Source organism: Pleurodeles waltl, chromosome 4_1 (genome assembly GCF_031143425.1).
Source record: "Pleurodeles waltl isolate 20211129_DDA chromosome 4_1, aPleWal1.hap1.20221129, whole genome shotgun sequence".
Classification (NCBI taxonomy): Eukaryota; Metazoa; Chordata; class Amphibia; order Caudata; family Salamandridae; genus Pleurodeles; species Pleurodeles waltl.
The window spans coordinates 871,079,570-871,102,978 of NC_090442.1; the positions used below are offsets into that span (position 1 = coordinate 871,079,570).

Here is a 23,409-nt window from a genome sequence, read left to right on the forward strand (position 1 = left end):
TTGACTGAGCCTATTATGGACCTGTGGAAAAAGCCGGTTACATCTCCTGCGGTGAACAAGGCAGTGGCGAGAAGGCATAGGAGTGCCCCAGGAGATCCATCATTTCTATCTCGTCACCTGACTCCAGAGAGTTTGGTGGTTCAGGCATCATGTTCTGCAAAATCTGCCGCTGGTACATTCCCTGGTGTTCCAACAGATAGAGAATCCAAGAAAATGTTCTCCTCTTGCAGCATGGCCCTGAAAGCTACCAATTCCACTTGTGTGCCAGGCAGATACATTCATGCCCTAATGGACTCTGCGAAGGAGATGGCAAAAGATCTGCCACAGGAAGCGCGAAAATCTTTTGGGGCCCTTTTCTTGGATGCGCAAGCAGCTGCACAGCAGGTTATTCAATCTGGCCTGGATACTACGAATTCTATAGCCAGGGCCATGGGAACATCGGTGGCTACGATAAGGCATGCCTGGCTAAAGTCTTCGGGTTTCTCGTCGGATGTACAATCTACTTTAATGGACCTCCCATTTGATGGGGAGAAGCTGTCTGGGGACAAGGCAGACTCTGCCCTTGAACGGTTTAAGGACTGTCGGGCTACAGCTAAGTCCCTGGGTTTGCAGACCCCTTCTGCTACATTGTACAGGCCTTTTCGTAGGTTTCGAGGGTTTGCTAGAGGTTCTGCCTTTCGTAGATCTCAATCTTATGCCCAACAACCTGCTAACCCGCCCTATCGTGCCTTCAGAGGTCAAGGTAGGGGCAGGGCTAGAGGTCCAGCCCAGCAGCTCTCTTCTTCTTCATCCTCCCCGGGTTGACAGCAGCAGAAGCAGCCCTAGTTTTCCCCACTTTATCAGTCACACTTCTCCTGTAGGAGGAAGATTAAGTCTTTTTTCTGCAGCAATGGAGGTCAATTACAACAGACTCATGGGTGCTAGGAATTGTGGAAAAGGGCTATGCTCTCCCCTTTCAGGAGTTTCCTCCTCCCTTCCCTCCCCGTCCCTCCTTTTGTTCAGAAGAAAATCTTCTGTTGTTGCAACAAGAGGTTGTAGTCATGTTGGCAAAGGGCGCTATAGAGTTGGTACCGTTGCAGGAAAGGGGTCAGGGGTGTTATTCAAGGTATTTCCTGATTCCCAAAGTGGACGGTCGTCTAAGGCCAATCCTAGACTTGAGGATTTTGAATTTGTTCCTCAAGCAGGAAAAATTCAAAATGCTGACCCTAGCGCAGGTGCTGTTGGCGTTGAACGAAGGAGACTGGATGGTGTCTGTCGACTTGCAGGACGCGTACTTTCATGTTCCCATAGTCAAGTCGCACAGGAAGTATCTCCGTTTTGTGGTCGGATCGCAGCATTACCAGTTTGCGGTCCTCCCGTTTGGTCTTACTTCAGCACCCCGGGTCTTCACAAAGGTGATGGCAGTTGTTGCAGCACATCTCAGAAAGAGGGAGGTAGCGGTTTTTCCCTACCTGGACGATTGGTTGATCAAAGCCAAGTCTCCAGAGATTGTGTTGTCTCATCTGCGAATGACAACGCAGTTGTTGTTCGATCTGGGTTTTTCGGTGAACGTACCCAAGTCTCACCTGGAGCCCTCTCAACGCCTCCTGTTCATAGGGGCAGTATTGGACACGACAATGTTTCGGGCCTACCCCCCGCCTCAGCGGGTGCGGGACATTCAGGCACTGATTCCTTTGTTTCAAAGAGGAGCGGCAGTTCCAGTCCTCAAAGTCTTACGCCTGCTAGGTCTGTTTGCTTCTTGCATTCTGTTGGTCACTCATGCTCGCTGGCATATGATGGCTCTTCAGTGGTGTCTCCGCAGACAGTGGTTCCAGCACAAGGGGGATCTCAGGGATTCAATAAGGATCTCCAGGGACGCTGTAGCGGATCTTCATTGGTGGACAGTGGACGGCAACCTTTCCCAAGGGAAACCGTTTTCACTACCACCTCCGGTGGCCACAGTGATATCGGATGCTTCCACTCTAGGGTGGGGAGCTCATCTGGGGGACCTGGAGATCAAGGGTCGTTGGACTCCAGTGGAACAGATGTTGCATATCAATCTGTTGGAATTGCTGGCTGTACGTTTGGCGCTCAAGGCCTTCCTCCCTTCCCTTCGCGGTCAGTCAGTTCAGATCCTGACGGACAACACTACCGCGATGTGGCATATAAAAAAGCAAGGAGGAGTGGGGTCGTATCTTCTTTGCCGAGAAGCCCTACGACTCTGGTCCTGGGCTCAGGACCATCGGATTTGCTTGATGGCAAATCATTTGGCCGGAGTGTTGAATGTACGTGCAGACGTTCTCAGTCGTCACTTCTCATTAGATCACGAGTGGCGTCTCCATCCGGATGTAGTCCTCCACATCTTCGAGATGTGGGGTACTCCTCAGGTGGATTTATTTGCCACTCGGGAGAACGCGCATTGCCCGTTATTCGGCAGCCTCCAGTATCCGATGCAAGGGGCGTTGGGGGACGCGTTTCAGATGTCCTGGAACGGCCAGTTGCTTTACGCGTTTCCCCCTATACCCTTGATTCCTCGGGTTTTGAGAAAGGTTCGTCAAGACCGGGCCCAAGTCATATTGGTGGCACCGGACTGGCCGAGAAGGGTATGGTATACAGACCTACTTCAACTCTCTCAGTGCCCTCCGCTCCGGGCAGATCTCCTCTCTCAATCGCAGGGGCAGGTTCTACACCCCCACCTCCAGAGCCTGCACCTTCATGCCTGGAGATTGAACGGGGCAACCTGAGTTCTTTTTCTCTCCCACCGGATGTAGTGGATGTTATACTATCATCCAGACGACACTCCACTAAATCTATTTATGCCGGAAGGTGGGCAAAATTTGTGCTGTAGTGTGGAGAGAACCGAAAAGATCCCTTAAAGGCCCATCTTTCGGATGTACTTTTGTTTGTTCTCAGTTTGGCGAAGAAAGGCTGTGCTATAGCTGCAGTTAAGGGTTATTTGGCAGCTCTGTCAGCGTTTCTTTGCCTTCCGGATCAACCATCTTTATTCAAGTCTCCCATTGTACATAGGTTCCTTAAGGGTTTGGTGAATAGTTTTCCTCCTACTCCTTTTCACATGCCTCAGTGGGACTTAAATCTTGTTTTAACATTTTTAATGGGTTCGCCTTTCGAGCCCATGCATTCATGTCCATTGAGATATTTAGCCTTCAAGACTGTTTTCTTGATCGCGATTACCTCTGCTAGGAGGATTGGTGAGCTTCAGGCGCTCTCCGTTAAGCCTCCTTTCACTGTGTTTTTCCCTGATAAAGTGGTTCTAAAAACCAGGGCTGCTTTTCTGCCGAAAGTTGTCACCCCTTTTCATTTAGGGCAGAATATCACTCTTCCTGCTTTTTACCCTCCTCCCCACCCGTCTAAAGAAGAAGAGAGACTCCATAGGTTGGATCCTAAGAGGGCCCTGAGTTTTTATCTCGAAAGAACTAAAGACTTTCGTTTGGATGAGCAACTGTTTGTTGGGTATGCTGGTCAACAAAAAGGCAGAGCTGTACAGAAAAGGACACTCTCCAGGTGGGTCATCTTGTGTATAAAGATCTGTTACTCTTTGGCAAAAAAGGTCCCTCCTGAAGGTATCAGGGCCCACTTTACTAGGGCTAAATCCGCATCCTCGGCTTTGGCGAGGGGAGTTCCATTGATAGACATATGTAAAGCTGCAACTTGGGCGTCCCTCCATACTTTCGTGAAACATTACTGTTTAGACTCCGAGATGAGGAGGGATGGTCACTTTGCTCGCTCGGTATTGCAAGATTTCTTAGTGTAATCAGGTGGGCACCCACCACCGAGTGCGGTACTGCTTGGGATTCTATTCATAAGGTGAGGAATCCACATGTAGTTGTATCCATCAGAAGAACAAGTTACTTACCTTCGGTAATGCTTTTTCTGGTGGATACACTGACTACCTGTGGATTCCTCACGGTCCCTCCCGCCTTCCCGTTGCCTGCCTGGTTACACTCTTATCTTGCAGTATTTAGATTTATAGTTATATATATGAAAGCGCATATATATGTATATTTATATGTATATAGTGATATTTCTCTATTTGTTTTGTATATTTATGTATCCCAGCTCCCAATAAGAATGGTTTATTTAAATGATCAAGGTTTTTGTGTGTGTATATCTTTTTATATTATTTATCAATTTTCATGGTCGGTTTACTCCTATTTGCTTTAAAGAAACGAAAAAAGTGAGGTAAAACTGGCGTTAGTACGCCGACAGGGACCTCTTATTGGCACGCTGACGTCAGACGGAGTCACGCGGAGCCGTGCCATTATGACGTCCTCGTCGACGTAGACAGCTAGGAAGAAGACTTTCCGTCGGATGCTGGCGCAAGGATCGAATTCATAAGGTGAGGAATCCACAGGTAGTCAGTGTATCCACCAGAAAAAGCGTTACCGAAGGTAAGTAACTTGTTCTTTAGGACTATGGTCTTTCTTAGCAAGAATTGGCGACAGCAGAACATGCTCCATTACTAACATACTCCTGGTCCAACAATTTGGGCAGACCAACAAAGGAGTGCGAGAAATAGTAACTAAATAAATCCCAACTGGAAGGCATATTTCATTAGGGGGGTCAAAAAAAAAGTGAATCTTTTTGTTACCAAATAGAACTGAAAATGCCAGTAATTCACCAGCAGACACTTCCTTTAAAAGTTGTGGGGGAATGCTATTTTGATACTTTGGTTAAGGACTTCTGCTTCTGCCTTAACTCCACTTTCTCGGATACCAAAAGTATTAACAAAGATGAAGAGGGAACCACGTTGCCTCATTGGGATCACAATATGGTGGCCCAGGCAGCAGTGGTTCACAAAGCTCATTCTCCTCTGAGAGCTGGCCCCTGTTCAACTGAATCTGGTTCCAGATCTGCTTCACTAAGTGCCAAGGCTAAATTCTTTACTCTGATCCACACACTCTAAATTTGTCATTCTTGCTTCCAAATTTAATGTATTCCACCCCTAGACATTTCAGAGGACAACAGAGCCATTCTACTTAAAGTCAGAGCAGTGTTTACTAACAAGACATATGGTGTCCTATTCATATTTTATACCCTATAGTTTTGTTTCCTGATCATATGTTACCATATTTTCTACATTTAGCATACCAGGCCATAGCCATGCCTCAGTCAAAGTCGATTTGGTGTCTGCTGGACTGGGCCCTTGCTGTAAGGTCACACCCCCCCCCCCTCAAACGTTTTACCTCCTTCCCTCCCTCCTGTTTTGCTGAATTAATTTTTGTTAGTCTTAATACTCCTAAAACATGATAAAATTAGCTTACACCAGATAGACATTTTCAGTAAAATGGTGTACGATATACCCATGGCCGGTAAATTAAATGCTACTAGTGGCCTTTGGGCGCTTATTATGCTACTCACTTAAGTAGCCTCTTACAACTTGTCTCTGGCCTGCCATTGTAGCCTGCACAAAGTTTTAAACTTCCAATTTGCCTAGAGAAAATGACCCCTTTGCCAAGTCTAAATCTCCCTTTCTAATTCATATGTCACCTTGACGATAGGCCCTAACGAGCCCTTAGGGCAGCGTGCCTTGTATTTAAAATGTTTGACATGTACTCATGTCCTGGTAGTGAAAAACTCCTAAATGTGTTTTTCACTACTTTGAGACCTACCTCTTCCATAGGATATCATTGGGATACCTTCTTACATTTAATAAGTGGTAACTTTTGTTTGGGAACAGGTGGAAGTTTCATGTTTGGTGTCCAAAGGCTTGTAATGTAAAATCCTCTTTAATGGTAAAGTCAGATGAATTTAAGTCACAGTTCTGAAAATGGCACTTTTAGGAAGTTAAAGTATCCGAAAAGTGATTTAAGGAAGGCTTGAATTCATCTCAGCCTCTGGTAATTTCCAAGGCTGTATCCCTGTCCATCATTATTTTGCACACCAGGCCTCCTTAGTTTGGACCTAGTCATATACAAATCAGTCTTGACCATGCTCAAATGGGGACAGTCCAGCCCAAACTGCCAGGTCAGGTGGTCCTCCCTTAACCGGAACACAAGAAACCCAGGACCGGTTTTGCTCCTGATATGGGCTCATCAGCCAGATATAGTTTGGGTTCAATGACACTGTGTGCACACAGCCCCCACTGACTTCTGCAGGAGTGAGTTCCTGATCCTCAAGTGGTACCTCCTAGGTCCTGGACCCTTAGTATGTCATCATTTGATCTCCTCCTGGAATAAAAGGAAAAATCCAGAAGTTTTGGACTCTTCTTGACCACAAATGGGCCCATTTGTGACAACATCTCACCGAACATGCTGACCATCAACACGAAGCTCAGGTGAAACCTACTCTTCGCGCTACAGTGATCGCCAGCCACAATTGGCATTGCAAGATCTGCACTTCAAATGCCAGCATCGACAGCCTGCAGTGACTGCCAATGCGAAGCTCCAGCAACAACCTCCACCTGACAGGATCTTTCTGCTACTGGAACGACCACCTGCGATTTCTGGCCTGCTCTTTTCTCTATAGCGATGAACATCTGAGATGCTCTCCCCGCTCCTCATGTCCTCCCCCCAGAGAACTGAACTCTTCATGCTGGACTTTTGAAGGTAACTATTTTAGTGGGACTAACCAGTTCCCTGTATCTGGCCTGCGCTCGATTGCGGTCAGCTTGAACCTGTGACTTTCGCCCTGTCTTGCATAACCAGATAACTACGAACAACGCTTTGTGCTTTTAGGCTCTATACTTAGGTCAAATGTTTGAAATTGCGTATCTCCGGTTTCACTTTTTGTTGTTTTAGTGTCAAGTAATTTATTAAATCTTAAGCTATGTTTCCAATTGGTGTAGGATTTTTATTGTGTTGTGTTTTCACTTTATTGCTGTTTGAATACTGCATGAATACTTTACACATTGCCTCCAAGTTAAACCTGACTGCTTTTGTGCCAAGCTACCAGAGGGTTGAGTACAGCTTAATTCTGTGACTTTTGTGGTTCATTCCGATGGGGATTGTCTGTTGCTTGAGAAATGCTCACACGCCCCCTCAACCAATAACCAAACTTCTCATACGTGCCAGTTCATACTTTTAGAAGGGCATTGAACTAGCTGCCTCTTTTGTTTATTTGCCTTATTAAAGAATTCCTTGAGTGGCGTTTTAGAACCATTCTACCAATAAGGCATCCTCCACCCTAATGGCAGCTTTATGTTGTTGTACCCCAATTGGGGAAGAGCCATTTGAAGCTAAATCATAGGGGCGAACTAGAATATTTCTCTAGGAAGGACGTCTTCAGTTTTCACTGAAGAGTCAGTGAAAACACAAGGTTTTGCAATCCAAGAACTATTCCCCTACTTCAGAGTTGATAGAGTGATACGAAGGACAGATCTGCATTTTATACCCAAGGTTGCATCAGAAGTTCATTTAAACAAACTTGTGGTTTGAAAAAATATATTTCCCCAACCAAAGGAAGTGTAGCGGAATAGCACTTCATACTCTGGATGTTAAAAGATGGTTGAAGCTTTATATTGGCCAAATTGTTCAGACTATCTAATCAGCTTTTAGTGGCTTACGATGATCCACAGAAAGGACAACCACTGTCTGAACAAAATGTAGTTCGCCGGGTGTCTACAGCCATAGTCTTTTGTCATAATGAAGTAGGTCGACCTTTGCAGTGCGTAGTGAGAGCGTATTTGATAAAGAGTGTGTCTACATCCACTGCCCTCTTCTCTGGAGTGCCCACACTAGACCTTTGTAGGTCAGAGAGTTGGTAAAACAGGCACACCTTTACTCTACATTGCTGTGTGCATTTGACAGCACAAAGAATTGTGGAAGTGGAATCAGCAGTTCTACGTCATCTATTTTGATAACTTCTATAAATGCCGTTATTCACCAACTGCTGAATGATATTTAGTTTCAGTTTACTACTGTAATTCCAACATGTGAATCCATTACAGATCCAGTACTGGAGAAGAAAAATGTTACTTACCTGTAACTGTAGTTCTCCAGTATTGATATTGTCCTTAACACATGTGACCCCACCCAGCTCAGGCACACCTACATATTAATTTATTTCTAAGACAAGTGGGAGCCCAAAATACATTTCCCATTTAAAAAAAATGAAAATAAAAACAGTAAATAGATTTTAGTGCCTATAAAAGCATACTTAGATAGGCTGCATAGGGAAATGAAACAAGGCATATGTATGTCTGAAGGTCCTTCAGGACTCATTATGCCAAAGAAAATCTAGTATTCTATTTATTGTTTACCCTTGAAAAATTCCTGCATGCTGGAAGCTTCTTTTAAGCTTTACATTTTCAAACGTCAGCTGCTACTTCCTCCGCTTTATTTCTCACAGTTCCTTTATTTTTCATCAATTTATCCCTTGCGCTGTTTAATGTTATTAAGCTGTAAAGCCTCAGAATTTTTCTCTATACTGTGATTATAGCAAATTTTTGAATGCAGTCAGACAGAGAAAGGATATTTAATATGGATGAATTCAGGGAGGCACTTTGAGGGAATAGTGACGGATACTCTTACAGTACCATGCCGTCAGGTTGGGGCTCCAAGAGACAGTTGACTAAATCAGAACAGAAAAACATATTGCATATAAAATAAAACTGTTGTCTTAGTGTGAAATATATAGACATGTCTCATATATACTTATATTTCTATAAACTTCCCCTCAAACAACCACCAGGACTTCTCTGAGTTGGCTACCTTTTTTCCCCTTCTTTCCAGATCTGCCTCCCATAGACCTCAGAAGATAGTTCTTCATCAAAAAGTAGTTTGCTGTTGAGAAACACCTTTTCTTGTCCAAACTGGAAATAAGATAAAAATGCAGATCATGCTTATATCTTGACATCTTTTGGGCTGTAAAAAAACACCACCATGGAATTCTATCATGTGGCATTATCTTTTACACCGTTTCTATTTGCATTGCCTTTGTTAGGGGATTGAGCATCTAGGTAATGACCATTAAAACAGCCTTCTGTACCAGCTCAAATGCCTGTGCCTTTTTTTGTACTGGTTTATTTGGTGGTACTAGTATGTCCCCTATGACCAGTTCTAGTATGTTTTCCATTCCCTAGTGGTCTTCATTTTCTGCACGACTGTATGCTGGCTACTGGTCTCCTGTTGACTGCTCCTGCAGTGGCCTACAGAGGAAACTAGTGGCCAGATCTTTTCTACAAGATACAAATGTGAAGAGTAAAATACAGAAACACTTGAACAGTGATTTCGGGTCATTAAGTTACAAATTACTTTTTGAAAATGTTGCTCAAAGGTGCATTATTCTATAAATCCATATGAAACTGCTTACAGTGGTCTATCCTATACATTAATTTATTGATTCATGTCCTTTTCCCTTAAGTGTTGCACAAGCCTCTCTATTCTAGAGATGGAGCCTTGGCAAACTATGTCATTGGAAAACTCCCGCAGGCTGCAGGTCATCTGCTGCAAGACTACTATTTTCACAAAGTTGGAAGGTTGACCCTATGTAGGGTGGCCCTTCCAATAATTTGCAACACTGAGTTTTTTCCTGTTCGTGATCGAACAGAGGCATGGCAGTCCCAAATAGGAAAAAAGTGACAAAATCCCGCACACACCATGAGTGCATCAATGGCATTGCCTTTTTTTTCCAGAAACACGCCTCTTCTTGTGGTTTGTTTCTGAAAAACAAAATCCATTCAGGCCACCATGACATGGTGGGCTAACCAGCATTATATTCTCACCAAAATTGATCCTGCTTTTTTTTTTTTTTTAAAGAATCAGTTTCAACAAGTTTTTGATGCTGACAGGTAAGGGAACTTTAAATTTGGCAGTTGACCACCTCAGAGCTGTTGGCTGCAAAGCCTCTACCACCTGAGTGATTTGGCGGCCTGCTTAACAAATTTTAAAAGTCCGCCTAAGACATCATGGTTTACTGCATCAACATCACCCAACATGTCAAAAGAGCACTGCATCTCTCTCCATCCTAAATTGTTCACGGATTGAAATTAGCTCTGACTCTATAACATGATGGGTTACTGGCCAACATGAAAATGTTGCAGGAAGTGAAAACATTCTGGTCAATTCCAAAGATTTAGGGCCACCATACATTATACAATGTAAACAGAAGTCTGAATGTGGGAAATATGCCATAGAATGATCGAGTGCAAGAATTTTTTTTATTAAACAGTATGTCAGTGGACCTCTTTGTGGCCATTTGGAGCACCCGGTTAGACAATAAAATAATCAATAGATTACTGTAAGCAGGAGGTTATGGTATCTTAGAATCCATTATGAATTTCTCCAAAGAGGATCAGACAGTACCAAACTATCAAACAAACATGCATTACTCTCTAGTCTACAAATATTCATATTTATTTACAAAGAAAGGATTGCGACAACCCTTTGCTAATAAATATCCAGGTAATATTCTAGAAAGGATTTGTGAGAGTGTAGACAGTGGAATGTGATGATATCAGAGTAGTCCAGACAATCTTTCCAATGTGACTCCTGCTCTGTGGGCTTTTGTGAATGATTGTAGAGGTCTCTTGGGTTTCTGGTGTCAGGGAGAGTGTTTAAATGAGAGTAGCATGGTTACTTGAAGGGTAGGAATGAACTGGACAACCAAGGTTGGGGGGTGGTAATGTTGTGGTGTTTTTGTTAGCGCATAGTGTGTGAAAAGGGGTGTAATGTTAATGCTTTCAATGAGTTATGAAGGTTACAGGTACGTGTCTTATTTTGAAAATTAATGCATGAAAAAGAATGAAGAGAGCCAGCCTACCAGGCAGCAGTAAGCAGAGGTAAAGATGGAAGGGGGAAGGCTATGTGTGTATTATTGTATCTAATTCTCCTTACCCATAACATTCAAAAAATGTCTTTGGTAAGGTAAGCTTGGAGGGTCAGAGGGCCATTGGTGGTAGATATCCCTGTGGCAGGCAGTAACTTTGGAACAAATTGGAAAAGTAACAGATAGAAAGCAGAAGGTTTTGATGTCCTCATCATCAATGTCAAGTATGCAATGTACATATCTGTTAACATATATAAAAGTGTATTTTGCTCTATTTCATCTGTAGGTGACAACAGTTACTCTTGAAGATTTGCCAGGTTGCAGCCTTTCTACATTATCAGAGTGCACAAAGCTTCAGTCTTTGACCTTGAGACGTTGTGGACTAACTGCTTTGGAAGGACTCGATAAATGCAGTGATCTTAAATACATAGATGTACAGGTAGATTATGCAATGCATTGTAGTTTCTGCTGGAAGTCGGTCTTATTGATGAACCTTGTAGTGATTTTAACTAGTTCCTCACAACACCAAATCCAGTGTATGTGGATGCAGTTGCTGATTTCCAATGCTGATATTTTTTGCTGATAATTTCTTTGGCCTGTCAGAGCAATTTAGCTTTTGTCCTGTTATGTCTTTTTCATTCAGTTTCTCATTAGTTGATGTGATAGCAGAGAATAGAGTCCTGTGGAGCCAATTGTTCCATCTGATGCAGAACCATTAAGTGTTATCTCATTATTCTTGTGTCCCAGATCATTGATACCTATGAAGGAAATACTCTGCCTTCTCACTGTACCAAAGTGATGGCATTTACACACTAAGGGTTTGGGACCTTAACAGTTCTGAAGTTAGTCAGGTTTTCTGCGCAACACTATGTTTAGTATTCCTCAACTTATTCTTTTTATGTCTGGTTACTGACACCTTTAAATGTATAACAAAATCTCATGTCACCACTACACGCCGCATACAGCAAACAAAATACACTTAAAAGCTCAGCAAAGAGCACTGCTTTGGCACTAGCCCATGGCATTTTGCAGGTGTTTTCTTTTTTTGACATATTTTGAGTGTTGACAAAAAGATAAAAGTAGTACCAGTGACTGTCAATGTGCATGTGTAAGATGTATGTGGGCTCTCAAGTTTGATGTGTGCACTTCCTCAACCTTTTATCTCCAGTATGTTATGAGGGAAATTCCCTTATCTAATATGCCCACCCTTTCTCAAGCAGCTGACTCTTGGCCATCTGTGACTGAGGGGATTCCCTTTACAGGCCTGGCATACTGCCAGCATAGGGATGCATCACTGTAGCATCTGCTTCATCCGGTTTCTCATGTTTGATGTTTGTGCTTCCAAGGCAGTCAGTCTCCATTATTTTGTGAAGATAATCCCTAGTTCTTGAGTCAGCCGCTTCAGGACGTTCCTCTTGCCATCTTTCAGAGGGACTTCCTCTAATGATCTATGGGGTTCCATTTAAATCCGAAAGAAATTCCCTTAATCAGCATAGTCACAGCTTTGTCAAAATGTTGACACATAACTTTCCTAAATTGTGGGCTTCTCTTCCAAAGATTTCCGTTTGATCTGGTGTGGAGCGTGGAAATCTTATGCATCTTGAGGAATCTTAATTAGGTTTTCAGTGTGGTCTCAGGAAACTTAATCACATAGGGAATTTCCCTCCTGCTGTCCCACTACAAAGAAAGACAAAGCCTTGGGACTTGCTAGTGTTTGAACTGGGCCCTTGCACCAAGAGTGGAAAAGGCCTCTGGGTACAACAACAACAAAAGGAAAAAGAACGGGACTAGGCCCAGAAAAGATGCTGCTGTCCACCATGTAAAGTAGCTGCGCAGGGGGTACAGGTGACGATTGAGCCACAAACAGTACTCTGCTCGCCTAGTGTGAGTGGTGCTCACGTTCCTGCATACCATGGCTGTGGTCTCAGGAGGTAAGCTGGTGAACCAGCCTGAACCGTTTACTGCTTTAGCTAACCGGGAATGAAAGAAAAGTGCTACACAGACACTTTTCTTGTGACTGTCTATTGCTTTTATGCAGACTGTATGCAGGAGTGGCGCTGGACAGAGAGACTTCAGTTATTCATTATGCATGCATTTTAGCCTCCACTGCATTCTCAAGTTCAGTAAGGGTTATAGTTTTCAAGTTAAAACGCAATCTGTGTCAAAAGCATGAACAGCTCAAAAACTTGAGGAACTAAAAATGTTACAGAGACAAAGTGCAGAAAAGTAATACAGTATGAGCTGCCGGTAACAGAACCAGTCTGCCTGGGCACTCCCAGGTAGACTGGGAACCTATGCAGACTCTCTGTGTTGCTGGGCTGGAGAGAGCCTACAGTGCATGTGTGTTTGGCCGGCCCGAGATGGCCGGCCAAACACACATGCGCTGTGAAGTGCACGTCACCACTGTGGCCCCGTCCCTTTCCAAAAAAACAATAATAAACTTATTTTATTATCGTTTTCTTTAAAAGGTTTTGCAGCTACCGCTGCTAGTGGGGGGCAACGCTTCTCCACCCAAACAGAGGACCCGCCACTGCAAACCACTGTCTGCTTCCTTGTCAGAAAACACACAAATTACACAAAGCAGTGACACTGACAGTATAGAAAGCAGATATTCTGTCCATTGCTAGGTGTTCAGTTTGAGAAAGGTATGTTTTAGCCATCCCAAAGAGCCAACCATATTCATATCAGAGTTCTGGCCACCATCGGTGCAGTCACTATCCTCAGAGGGTATTGCCTCTAGGTAGCTGGTGGCATGGTCCACCAAAACCAGGATAAACCTGTTGCCTAGGGCAGTTTTGAGTTCCAATGGACCAATGACGTTGATGCCCACCCTTTCAAAGGGGTGCCAACGATGGGGAGTGTGATCAGGAGGGCCTTGATCCTTTTCCCTGTCTTCCCACTGGCCTGGCAGGTGGGACAGGTCCTACAGAATGCATCTGAGGCTGTCCGCATTCGGGGCCAATAAAAGTGGGTGACAAGCCTGGCAAAGGTCTTGTCTTGCCCTAAATGTCCTGCCAGGGGAATGTCGTGAGCCAGGCCCAGTAGGAAGGCCCACTAATACTGGGGGACCACCAGTACACGTGCTGCCCCAGCCTCCGGTACCTAAGGTTCACTGTAAAGGAGATGATTCTCCCAATATACAAGACGATCACCAGAGGCTTCACCTGCTGCTTGAGCTGAGGCCTGTTGCCTCAAACCCTCATGAGTGGGGCACTCTTTCTACGCCTTGCAGATTTCTTCCCTGGTGGACCCACCCTCAACTTGCCAGCAAGCTCAGGCAGGTCACCTTGGGCAGCAATGTCCTCACCGGTTTGCTCAGGGGTCTCCTCCTTAAACCCCCGTCAACCACCGTGGGAACGTCTGGGACCGGTTTCTCGCGGCCCTTGCCCCTCTCCTTGGCAGCTGTCTGGGCCATTCTTCCAGGCTCCAGAGGCCCTTGACTCCCCTCCCTGGCAAACATGGACCTTGTGGTTATGCAGATCCACTCAGGCAATACCAACATTCCAAGTGAGACCTTAGCTCCACCTCCTTCCAGGTAGTGTGCTCAAGGTCATTTCCTAGAAGACAATCTGCAGTCAAGGCAGAACTCACAGCTACTTTTAAAATACCAGAGCCTCCCCCCCCCCCCCCAAGGGGAACCAGAGCTACCGGTAGGTAGCTCTCACTATTATCGGCGACTATGACTTGGTGGAATGTGTTCGGTAGGACCTGCTCTGCTGACACCAGCTGACCCCTGACAGTAGTCATGCTGGCTCCTGTGTCACGCAGAGCCTCCACCTATTGCCCTTTGATGGTGACCCACTGATTATACTTCAAAGTATTTGCAGTCATATGGCCTTTTGGCACCATCTGTGCATCCCCCAGGGACACTAGGGTTACCTCTATCTGTTCCTCAAAGCTAACTGGGAATACCTCCTCCCCTAGCGCTAAACTAGCTAACCCAGGTATTGGCTCTACAGTGAGGGGCTGTGACCTCTTGGGACACTTGAATTCGCCCTTAGAGTGACCATAGTTGGAACACTCTGCACATTGGGGTACAAACCTCCCTGCCTTATGGTCAAGGAACCCTTTACTTTTGGAATCAGACTGGGACTGGTGACCACTATTCCCTTGGGAATTATTTTGGGGGCCTTTTGAGAACTCCTTATTTTTAAGTTTTTCTCCCCCCTCTATCTTCTGGTAGGAACCCTGACCACGTTTGTGGGTGTCCCCTCCCAGATATCTTTTTGGACACTCAGGTGCTGGCGCAACTCTGTAAAGCAAATACTGAGCATATTTTGTTTCAGGATCAAATTATATAAACCCATATAATCATTTACGTTTCTGCCCCCCACCCATCCATTCAGTGCCTTGCTACAAGAATCACACAAATCTACCCAATTTTGGTTGGAAAGTTTGGTACTGTCCCTGAATTTCTGGCAATACTTTTCAGGGGTCAGTACAAACTTGGCCATTAAAATGGCTTTCATGAGGGGGTATGTGTTCTGGTCCTTCCTTTCTAATGTGAGGAGTGTGTCCCTCCCTAACACTGGCACATGTTTCCACAAGCCCGCCCCCCCCTTGCTCTTCAAGAACCCCATGAGCCCTTAGTGCAACTTCATAGGCATCAAACCATTTGTCAATATCGTCTCCCACCACATAACTTGACAAAACATCTTTGGGTATACAAACCTTTTTGTCTCCAGCAGGTCCTGTATGTATGCTGCCACCATCACTGCTGGACTGAGACTGCCTAGACTTGAGCTCCAGCTCTTTCAGACTCAGTTCATGAGCCAGAAGTAGTTTCTTTTCAGCCAAGGCTCTCTCAGTTGTAGCCTCAGCTTGTTTGGCTTCTCTCTCAGCTTGTCTGTCTGCTCCCCTCTTCCTCCATGTTTAATCTGGCTAACTGTAGTTGAAACTCTCTCTCCTTCCTCCTTTCCTCTGCAGTCAGGCCGTGACTTGAGACACTGCTCCCTGGTTCAGCAAGGGGCACAGATTCAGGGGTGTCATCCCCCACTGCTGTTGGAAAATCCTCTGGAGAACTATCCTCTGGCTCTTCCACCTCAACATTCTCTTGTGAATGGGCTTCTATCCAGGCCCTCAGGGCCTTTTGTTACTCCTCCTTCTTGGAGGCTCCCCGGGTAGGTACTCCAATCCCCTTGCAGAACCCTTTCAGCTGGCTGACAGTGTATGCCTCCAGCTTAGCTTGGTCAAACTCTCCCGCTCCTCCTTGAGGCACAGCCGGAGACATGTTGTTTAGGATTAGATTAAAATGTAAAGCAGGAAAAATTGCAGCAAAAAGAGAAGAAGTCAAATTGACCTTTAACTGTGGGTAGGTAGTGTACGCGTAGCTATTGTATGTCACTGCACAAACACAAGTCCTAACCTCACCGCTGATCACCAATGTTAGAAATGGGGTCCCTAGTTGGCAGAGGTATGCACCCGGTAGGGACCACAATCCTAGTCAGGGTAAGTCACACACAATCCAAATAACCCTGTGCCCGCCCGCTGGTAGCTTGGAACTGAGCAGTCAGGCTCAACTTAGAAGGCAATGTGTAAAGTATTTGTGCAAAAATCATACAGTAACAGTGAAAACAACCACAAAAATACACCACACAGGTTTAGAAAAATATATATTTATCTGGTTAAAATAATGGTCAAAACAATAAAGATTCAATAAGCACAAGTAGAAATATCACTTTTGCAGGTTTAAAAATAGTCTTAAATCTTAGAAATCAACAGTTGTCTCTTGATCACACAAAGTAGCTGGTTTGCTTCAAAAGTAACATGCACAGAGACCGCAGAGGAGGAGATGCGTGGAAAAATAAGGTGCGCGTCAGATTGTCAGACGCGGCACATACGATGCATTGTTTCTTTCCACGGTGCAAGGGATTTCCGTCTTTTATCAGCACGCAGGCTTGGTTCCTCACTGTGATGCGGGTATCTTTTTGATGCTCAGGGACGATACGGGGAAATCCTGGATGCACTGGAAGCAGTCACAGGCGTTGCGTTGATCAAGTAGGGCGATGCGTCCTTTCTGTTGCACGGCAGGCATTGTGTTGATTTTCCACTCGGGGACTCCGCTGCGTCGTTCAGTTTCGGCTGTGCATCAATCCAGTAGGGCTTTGCATCTGATTTTCTGTCGCAAGGCAGGTGCTGCGTTGAATCTTCACTCTAGAAGTCTGGCTGCGTCATTCCGATTCGGCTGTGTGATGATTTCTCGGTCGGAAAACGGCTGTGCGGCGTTTCTGGCAGACTGTGCTGCGATTTTCAGCGCACAAGGAATTTCCTGAATAAATGAAGTCTTTTTGTCCCTGAGACATGAGGGAAGCTCAATCTAAGCCCTTGGATAGCACTTCTCTGCAAAGTCAGAGGGCAGCAGGGCAACATCAGCGCTGTAGTCCTTCTCATCAAAGCAACACAGATGAGTCCTTTGGGCAGACATGCAGTTCCTCTTGGCAGGTTTCAGGTTCAGGTCCAGAAGTGTCTGAGTTGGGGGGGGGTCAGAGACCCAGCTTATAAACACAAAGATGCCTTTGAAGTGAGGGAGACTTCAAAGAGTGGTTTTGAAGCGCACAAGTTCCCCTTTCAGTACAGGTCTGTCTGCCAGGGTCCCAGTAGGGGGTTTGGCAGTCCATTGTGTGAGGGCAGGCCACTTCCCTTTGAAATGTGTCAGGCCCTCCACCCTTCCAGCCCAGGACGAACTATTCAGTATGCATATTAGTGCAGGTGTGACTGAGTGTCCTGTTTGTGGTTGTCTTGGTGAAATGCACAAGGAAGCTGTTAACCAGCCCAGCCCAGACATTAATTGGGGACAGGCTGTAAGGCACAGATGGATTTTAAGTGCAAAAGTGGCATTTTTCAAATAGAATTAAAAAATCCAACCTCACCCAGAAGCAGGATTTTCTACTACCATTCTGGCCATACCAAATATGGCCTGGGTACCCCTTTCTGATCAGAAATGACCAGTCCTCCCTGTAGTGGAAAACGAATTTAGGAGTTTTCCAAAACCAGGACATATACAACACACATGTATCTGTCCTGCCTTTTACCTACATAGCACCCTGCCCTATGGGTTAACTAGGGCCTTCTTTAGGGGTGACATATTAGTAGAAAAGGGGGAGTTGAAGGCTTGACAAGTGCTTTTAAATGCCAAGTCGAAGTGGCAGTTAAACTGTACATACAGGCCTTGCATGGTAGGCATAAGACATGGTTAAGGGGCTACTTATGTGGGTGGCACAAGCAGTGCTGCAGGCCCACTAGTAGCATTTAATTTACAGGCCCTGGGCACATGTGGTGCACCTTACTAGGGACTCACAAGTAAATTAAACATGCCAATTGGGAATGAACCAATATTACCATGTTTAGGGCAGAGAGCATATGCACTTTAGCACTGGTTAGCAGTGGTAAAGTGCGCAAAGTCCTAAAACCAGCAAAAACAGTGACTGAAAAGTGGAGCGAGGCAGGCCAAAAAGTTGAGGAATGACCACCCTAAGGCTGTCAGGTCTAACAGTAACGATATGTGCTGCTTTATTATGGTACCATGGGACCCCCATTTCGATGACGGGGAATGATTCAAGCATGTGAATCTATGAAAGATGCCAATATTGGAGATCTACAGTTACAGGTAAGTAAATATTTGTATTTCTGTATTTGCAGAGTTGCACTTAAGATGGCTAAGGCATCTAAACATCAAGCACTGCCTGACCAAAAAATCCATAAATCAGAAGTTAACATGATGTTGTGTCGTCAAAGTAAATGAACAAAAGAACAGGGACTGGTTTGCAGTTCTAACCTACATGTTATCTTGCATCTGAAATCTAATAAAAGGACTACTTTATTCCCCATGCGTTTATCCTCGAAATGAAAAACCTTGATGAACAGTCTATACAAGCAAAGATAAGCAATGAAAATCACATAAAAGCCAATAGCTTTGTAGGCTGACCCAAATCCCACTCTCTGTACCTTTTCTTATTGTATATTTTTGAAGGATTGATGACATGAGGGCTTCCCGACAGCTAGAGCTGTCTGTAGAAGTGGCTGTTCAGCTGTAAGTCACTACTAGGCTGGAAACTGCAATGCAAGGTATTGCATTATTATATATATATATATATATCTTTCTATCTTGGACGCGCTCCATTAAGTCGGTGCTCATGTCAGGGTCGGCCCAACCCTGTAATCAATTCTCCACCAAATGACACAAAGTCATACACAGCACTCACAAAAGGATTCCTGTGAGTGCGGTGTATGACTTTGTGTCATTTGGTGGTGAATATATATATATATATATATATATATATATATATATATATATATATATATATATAGTGGCGGTCGCCACTTGGTAGTTTATAGGTAGGATCACGTTTCTATACAAAAGCATTTTTTTACTTGCCTATACCTTTGGAACCACTTGCCGAATCTTCACAAAACTTTCTCAAAAAATTTGCCAGTTTTGTCAGCTGCTGCCTGGAAAGTTTCGGGGTGATCCGTCCAGGGGGGCAAGAAAAAAGGGGGGGTTCCCAAAACACGTTTTCCCCCATTTATTTTTCCATAGGAATTTTGAAAGGCAATAGCGCAAAAACTTCTGAACAGAATTACACCATATTAGGAAGGTAGGTCCTGGTCCAGAAAGAGTGCTTATTCTGGTGTAATTCCATTCAGTAGTTTTTGAGAAATTAAGGCGGAAACAAATTTGTATACCTAGGGACGTGAAGGATGCGCGACCCCTAATGATCTTGTGCTGAGATCTAATTGCCTTATAACACTTCAACAACAGAAGCTGTTGAAGTGATGTCAGCCAAGTCCAAAAAAAAAATAAAAAAAAAAAAGAGGGCCAGGGAACGAACACCCTGACCCCTTATCGCTGGTTGTGGGGTCCCAAAGGGCTAAAAAGTATTGTTTTTTTGTTGATTTTATGAGTGGAGACACGGTGGATCCACAATTCCGCTCGTAAAATCACAAAAAAAAGATTTGCGGGCTGCCACGCTTCGTTAGTCTAATGCCCCTGGGTGGGCCAAGTCTCACTGGTTTTTTTTTTTGGTGCCCTCGGGACCACCACCTACCCGGGGCATTATTGTAATATGCGGGACAGAACATTCTGGCCCCCTCCCGCTGCCCCAGGGGCCACCACCACCACCCCTGGGCGATCTTGCCATTAAAGCAGGGGGAGCCCTGTGGCCCCCCACAGCCCCAGTGACCATCACCTCCCCAGAGCGACTTTGTAATTAAAGCGGGGTCCTGTGGCCCCCCTGCTGCCCCGGGGACCATGACCTCCTAGGGCAAGACTGTAGTTGGAGCGGGGGGCATTACCCCTAGGGCAAATGTTTTTAAAAATAAGGGGGATTCCTATGGGACCCCTGTGCTGTGGGGACTACACCCCCAGGCTAAAATCTAGTTGGAGGGTGTCCCCTCGAGGAACCTCTGATGGCCCTGGGGACCGCCGCCTCCCAGGGCCAGCTCCTGCTATGTCCTGGGGAGCCCACCCCTGGGACATAGCTGTTTGCTGTGGCTTGGCTGCAGCCAAGCCACAGCAAACACATTGGGTTTTGACAGCCAGACCTTTAAAGCAGGTCCCGCTGTCAAAATCCAAAGCTTTCATGTCTGGCTCCTGCCCCCGTAGGTCCTTACTTTTTTATATATATTTTTTTCACTACAAAGCCGACAAAGTGCAAAAAAAAGGAAAAAAAGAAAAAAGAAAAGCCCCACAGATCAATGTGAAGGTTGCAGGCCTTCACACTGAGCTATTGGGTTTCTAGTCCAGCTGGACTAATGTTTTTTTTTGTTATTATTTTTTTTCAATTACAATTTTTTTTCTTTTTTAAATATATTAAATACATTTTTTTTGTTAAATCTAACAAAAATATCTCATTCTAAGTATATGAGATATTAAAGCCTAAAAATCTTTCTCTCTCACTTTCTTTCTCTCTTCTCTTTCTGTCTCTCTTTCTATCAGTTTCTCCCACTCACACACCCACTTAGACACTTACGCACCCACTTACAGACCCACTCAGGCACTCACGCATCCACTCACAGACCAACTGACACCCTCATGCAGCCCCTCAGAGACCTGTGCACTGACTGACGCACCCACTAAAACACTGATTTACACACTCTCACCCAGACAGACAATCTGACAGCCACTCTCGCCCCCCAGATACACCCTCTCACACCTATTCTCACACCCAGAGAAGCTGCGGCTAACTCCTGCTGCGCACAGCAAAAGGGCTGTGCGCAGTGTGGTTTTGGGTGGTTGGGGAGGTTTGGCCGCAGGGTCTGGCTGCAGGCCATGAGTGATGTAATATGTGAGGTCATAAGCAGTGCATTGTAGGAGCGCCAGTTATAGTTAGCTCAGGTAACTATAACTGCTGAATTTCACTAAGGCAAAGTGGGCAGCTGATGTAGGCGAGGACATAACGGATGAGGCATGGACGATGTGCTGCGCGCATATGAAAGCGATCTCGCTGAATTACAGATTGCGCCTCATTCATTTTAAATTCTTGCATCGGCTATATTATACTTGTAGGAAAGTACCATCTTGCCTGGCATGTTACCCCCATTTTTCACTGTATATATGTTGTTTTAGTTGTATGTGTCACTGGGACCCTGGTAACCCAGGGCCCCAGTGCTCATAAGTGTGCCTGAATGTGTTACCTGTGTAGTGACTAACTGTCTCACTGAGGCTCTGCTAATCAGAACCTCAGTGGTTATGCTCTCTCATTTCTTTCCAAATTGTCACTGACAGGCTAGTGACCATTTTTACCAATTTACATTGGCTTACTGGAACACCCTTATAATTCCCTAGTATATGGTACTGAGGTACCCAGGGTATTGGGGTTCCAGGAGATCCCTATGGGCTGCAGCATTTCTTTTGCCACCCATAGGGAGCTCTGACAAATCTTACACAGGCCTGCCACTGCAGCCTGAGTGAAATAACGTCCACGTTATTTCACAGCCATTTTACACTGCACTTAAGTAACTTATAAGTCACCTATATGTCTAACCTTTACCTGGTAAAGGTTAGGTGCAAAGTTACTTAGTGTGAGGGCACCCTGGCACTAGCCAAGGTGCCCCCACATTGTTCAGAGCCAATTCACTGAACTTTGTGAGTGCGGGGACACCATTACACACGTGCACTACATATAGGTCACTACCTATATGTAGCTTCACCATGGTAACTCCGAATATGGCCATGTAACATGTCTATGATCATGGAATTGCCCCCTCTATGCCATCCTGGCATTGTTGGTACAATTCCATGATCCCAGTGGTCTGTAGCACAGACCCTGGTACTGCCAGACTGCCCTTCCTGGGGTTTCTCTGCAGCTGCTGCTGCTGCCAACCCCTCAGACAGGCAGCTGCCCTCCTGGGGTCCAGCCAGGCCTGGCCCAGGATGGCAGAACAAAGAACTTCCTCTGAGAGAGGGTGTGACACCCTCTCCCTTTGGAAAATGGTGTGAAGGCAGGGGAGGAGTAGCCTCCCCCAGCCTCTGGAAATGCTTTGTTGGGCACAGATGTGCCCAATTCTGCATAAGCCAGTCTACACCGGTTCAGGGACCCCTTAGCCCCTGCTCTGGCGCGAAACTGGACAAAGGAAAGGGGAGTGACCACTCCCCTGACCTGCACCTCCCCTGGGAGGTGTCCAGAGCTCCTCCAGTGTGCTCCAGACCTCTGCCATCTTGGAAACAGAGGTGCTGCTGGCACACTGGACTGCTCTGAGTGGCCAGTGCCACCAGGTGACGTCAGAGACTCCTTGTGATAGGCTCCTTCAGGTGTTAGTAGCCTTTCCTCTCTCCTAGGTAGCCAAACCCTCTTTTCTGGCTATTTAGGGTCTCTGTCTCTGGGGAAACTTTAGATAACGAATGCATGAGCTCAGCCGAGTTCCTCTGCATCTCTCTCTTCACCTTCTGATAAGGAAACTACCGCTGACCGCGCTGGAAGCCTGCAAACCTGCAACATAGTAGCAAAGACGACTACTGCAACTCTGTAACGCTGATCCTGCCGCCTTCTCGACTGTTCTCCTGCTTGTGCATGCTGTGGGGGTAGCCTGCCTCCTCTCTGCACCAGAAGCTCCGAAGAAATCTCCCGTGGGTCGACGGAATCTTCCCCCTGCAACCGCAGGCACCAAAAAGCTGCATTACCGGTCCCTTGGGTCTCCTCTCAGCACGACGAGCGAGGTCCCTCGAATCCAGCGACGCTGTCCAAGTGACCCCCACAGTCCAGTGACTCTTCAGCCCAAGTTTGGTGGAGGTAAGTCCTTGCCTCACCTCGCTGGGCTGCATTGCTGGGAACCGCGACTTTGCAGCTGCTCCGGCCCCTGTGCACTTCCGGCGGAAATCCTTCGTGCACAGCCAAGCCTGGGTCCACGGCACTCTAACCTACATTGCACGACTTTCTAAGTTGGTCTCCGGCGACGTGGGACTCCTTTGTGCAACTTCGGCGAGCACTGTTTCACGCATCCTCGTAGTGCCTGTTTCTGGCACTTCTCCGGGTGCTACCTGCTTCAGTGAGGGCTCTTTGTCTTGCTCGACGTCCCCTCTCTCTTCAGGTCCAATTTGCGACCTCCTGGTCCCTCCTGGGCCCCAGCAGCGTCCAAAAACGCCAAACGCACGATTTGCGTGTAGCAAGGCTTGTTGGCGTCCTTCCGGCGGGAAAACACTTCTGCACGACTCTCCAAGGCGAGAGGGATCCGTCCACCAAAGGGGAAGTCTCTAGCCCTTTTCGTTCC

At 45.8% G+C, this 23,409-nt stretch overlaps 1 protein-coding gene across 2 annotated transcripts in view; it reads left to right on the forward strand.

The window, feature by feature from the left end:
• Window positions 1-23,409, forward strand: part of LRRIQ1 (leucine rich repeats and IQ motif containing 1) — a 1,566,481-nt gene that overhangs the window by 264,002 nt on the left and 1,279,070 nt on the right. For both annotated transcript variants that reach the window (XM_069229624.1, XM_069229625.1), the window contains one exon: window positions 10,991-11,143. In XM_069229624.1, the coding sequence (XP_069085725.1) occupies window positions 10,991-11,143 (153 nt within the window). The remainder of the gene's footprint in view (window positions 1-10,990; window positions 11,144-23,409) is intronic.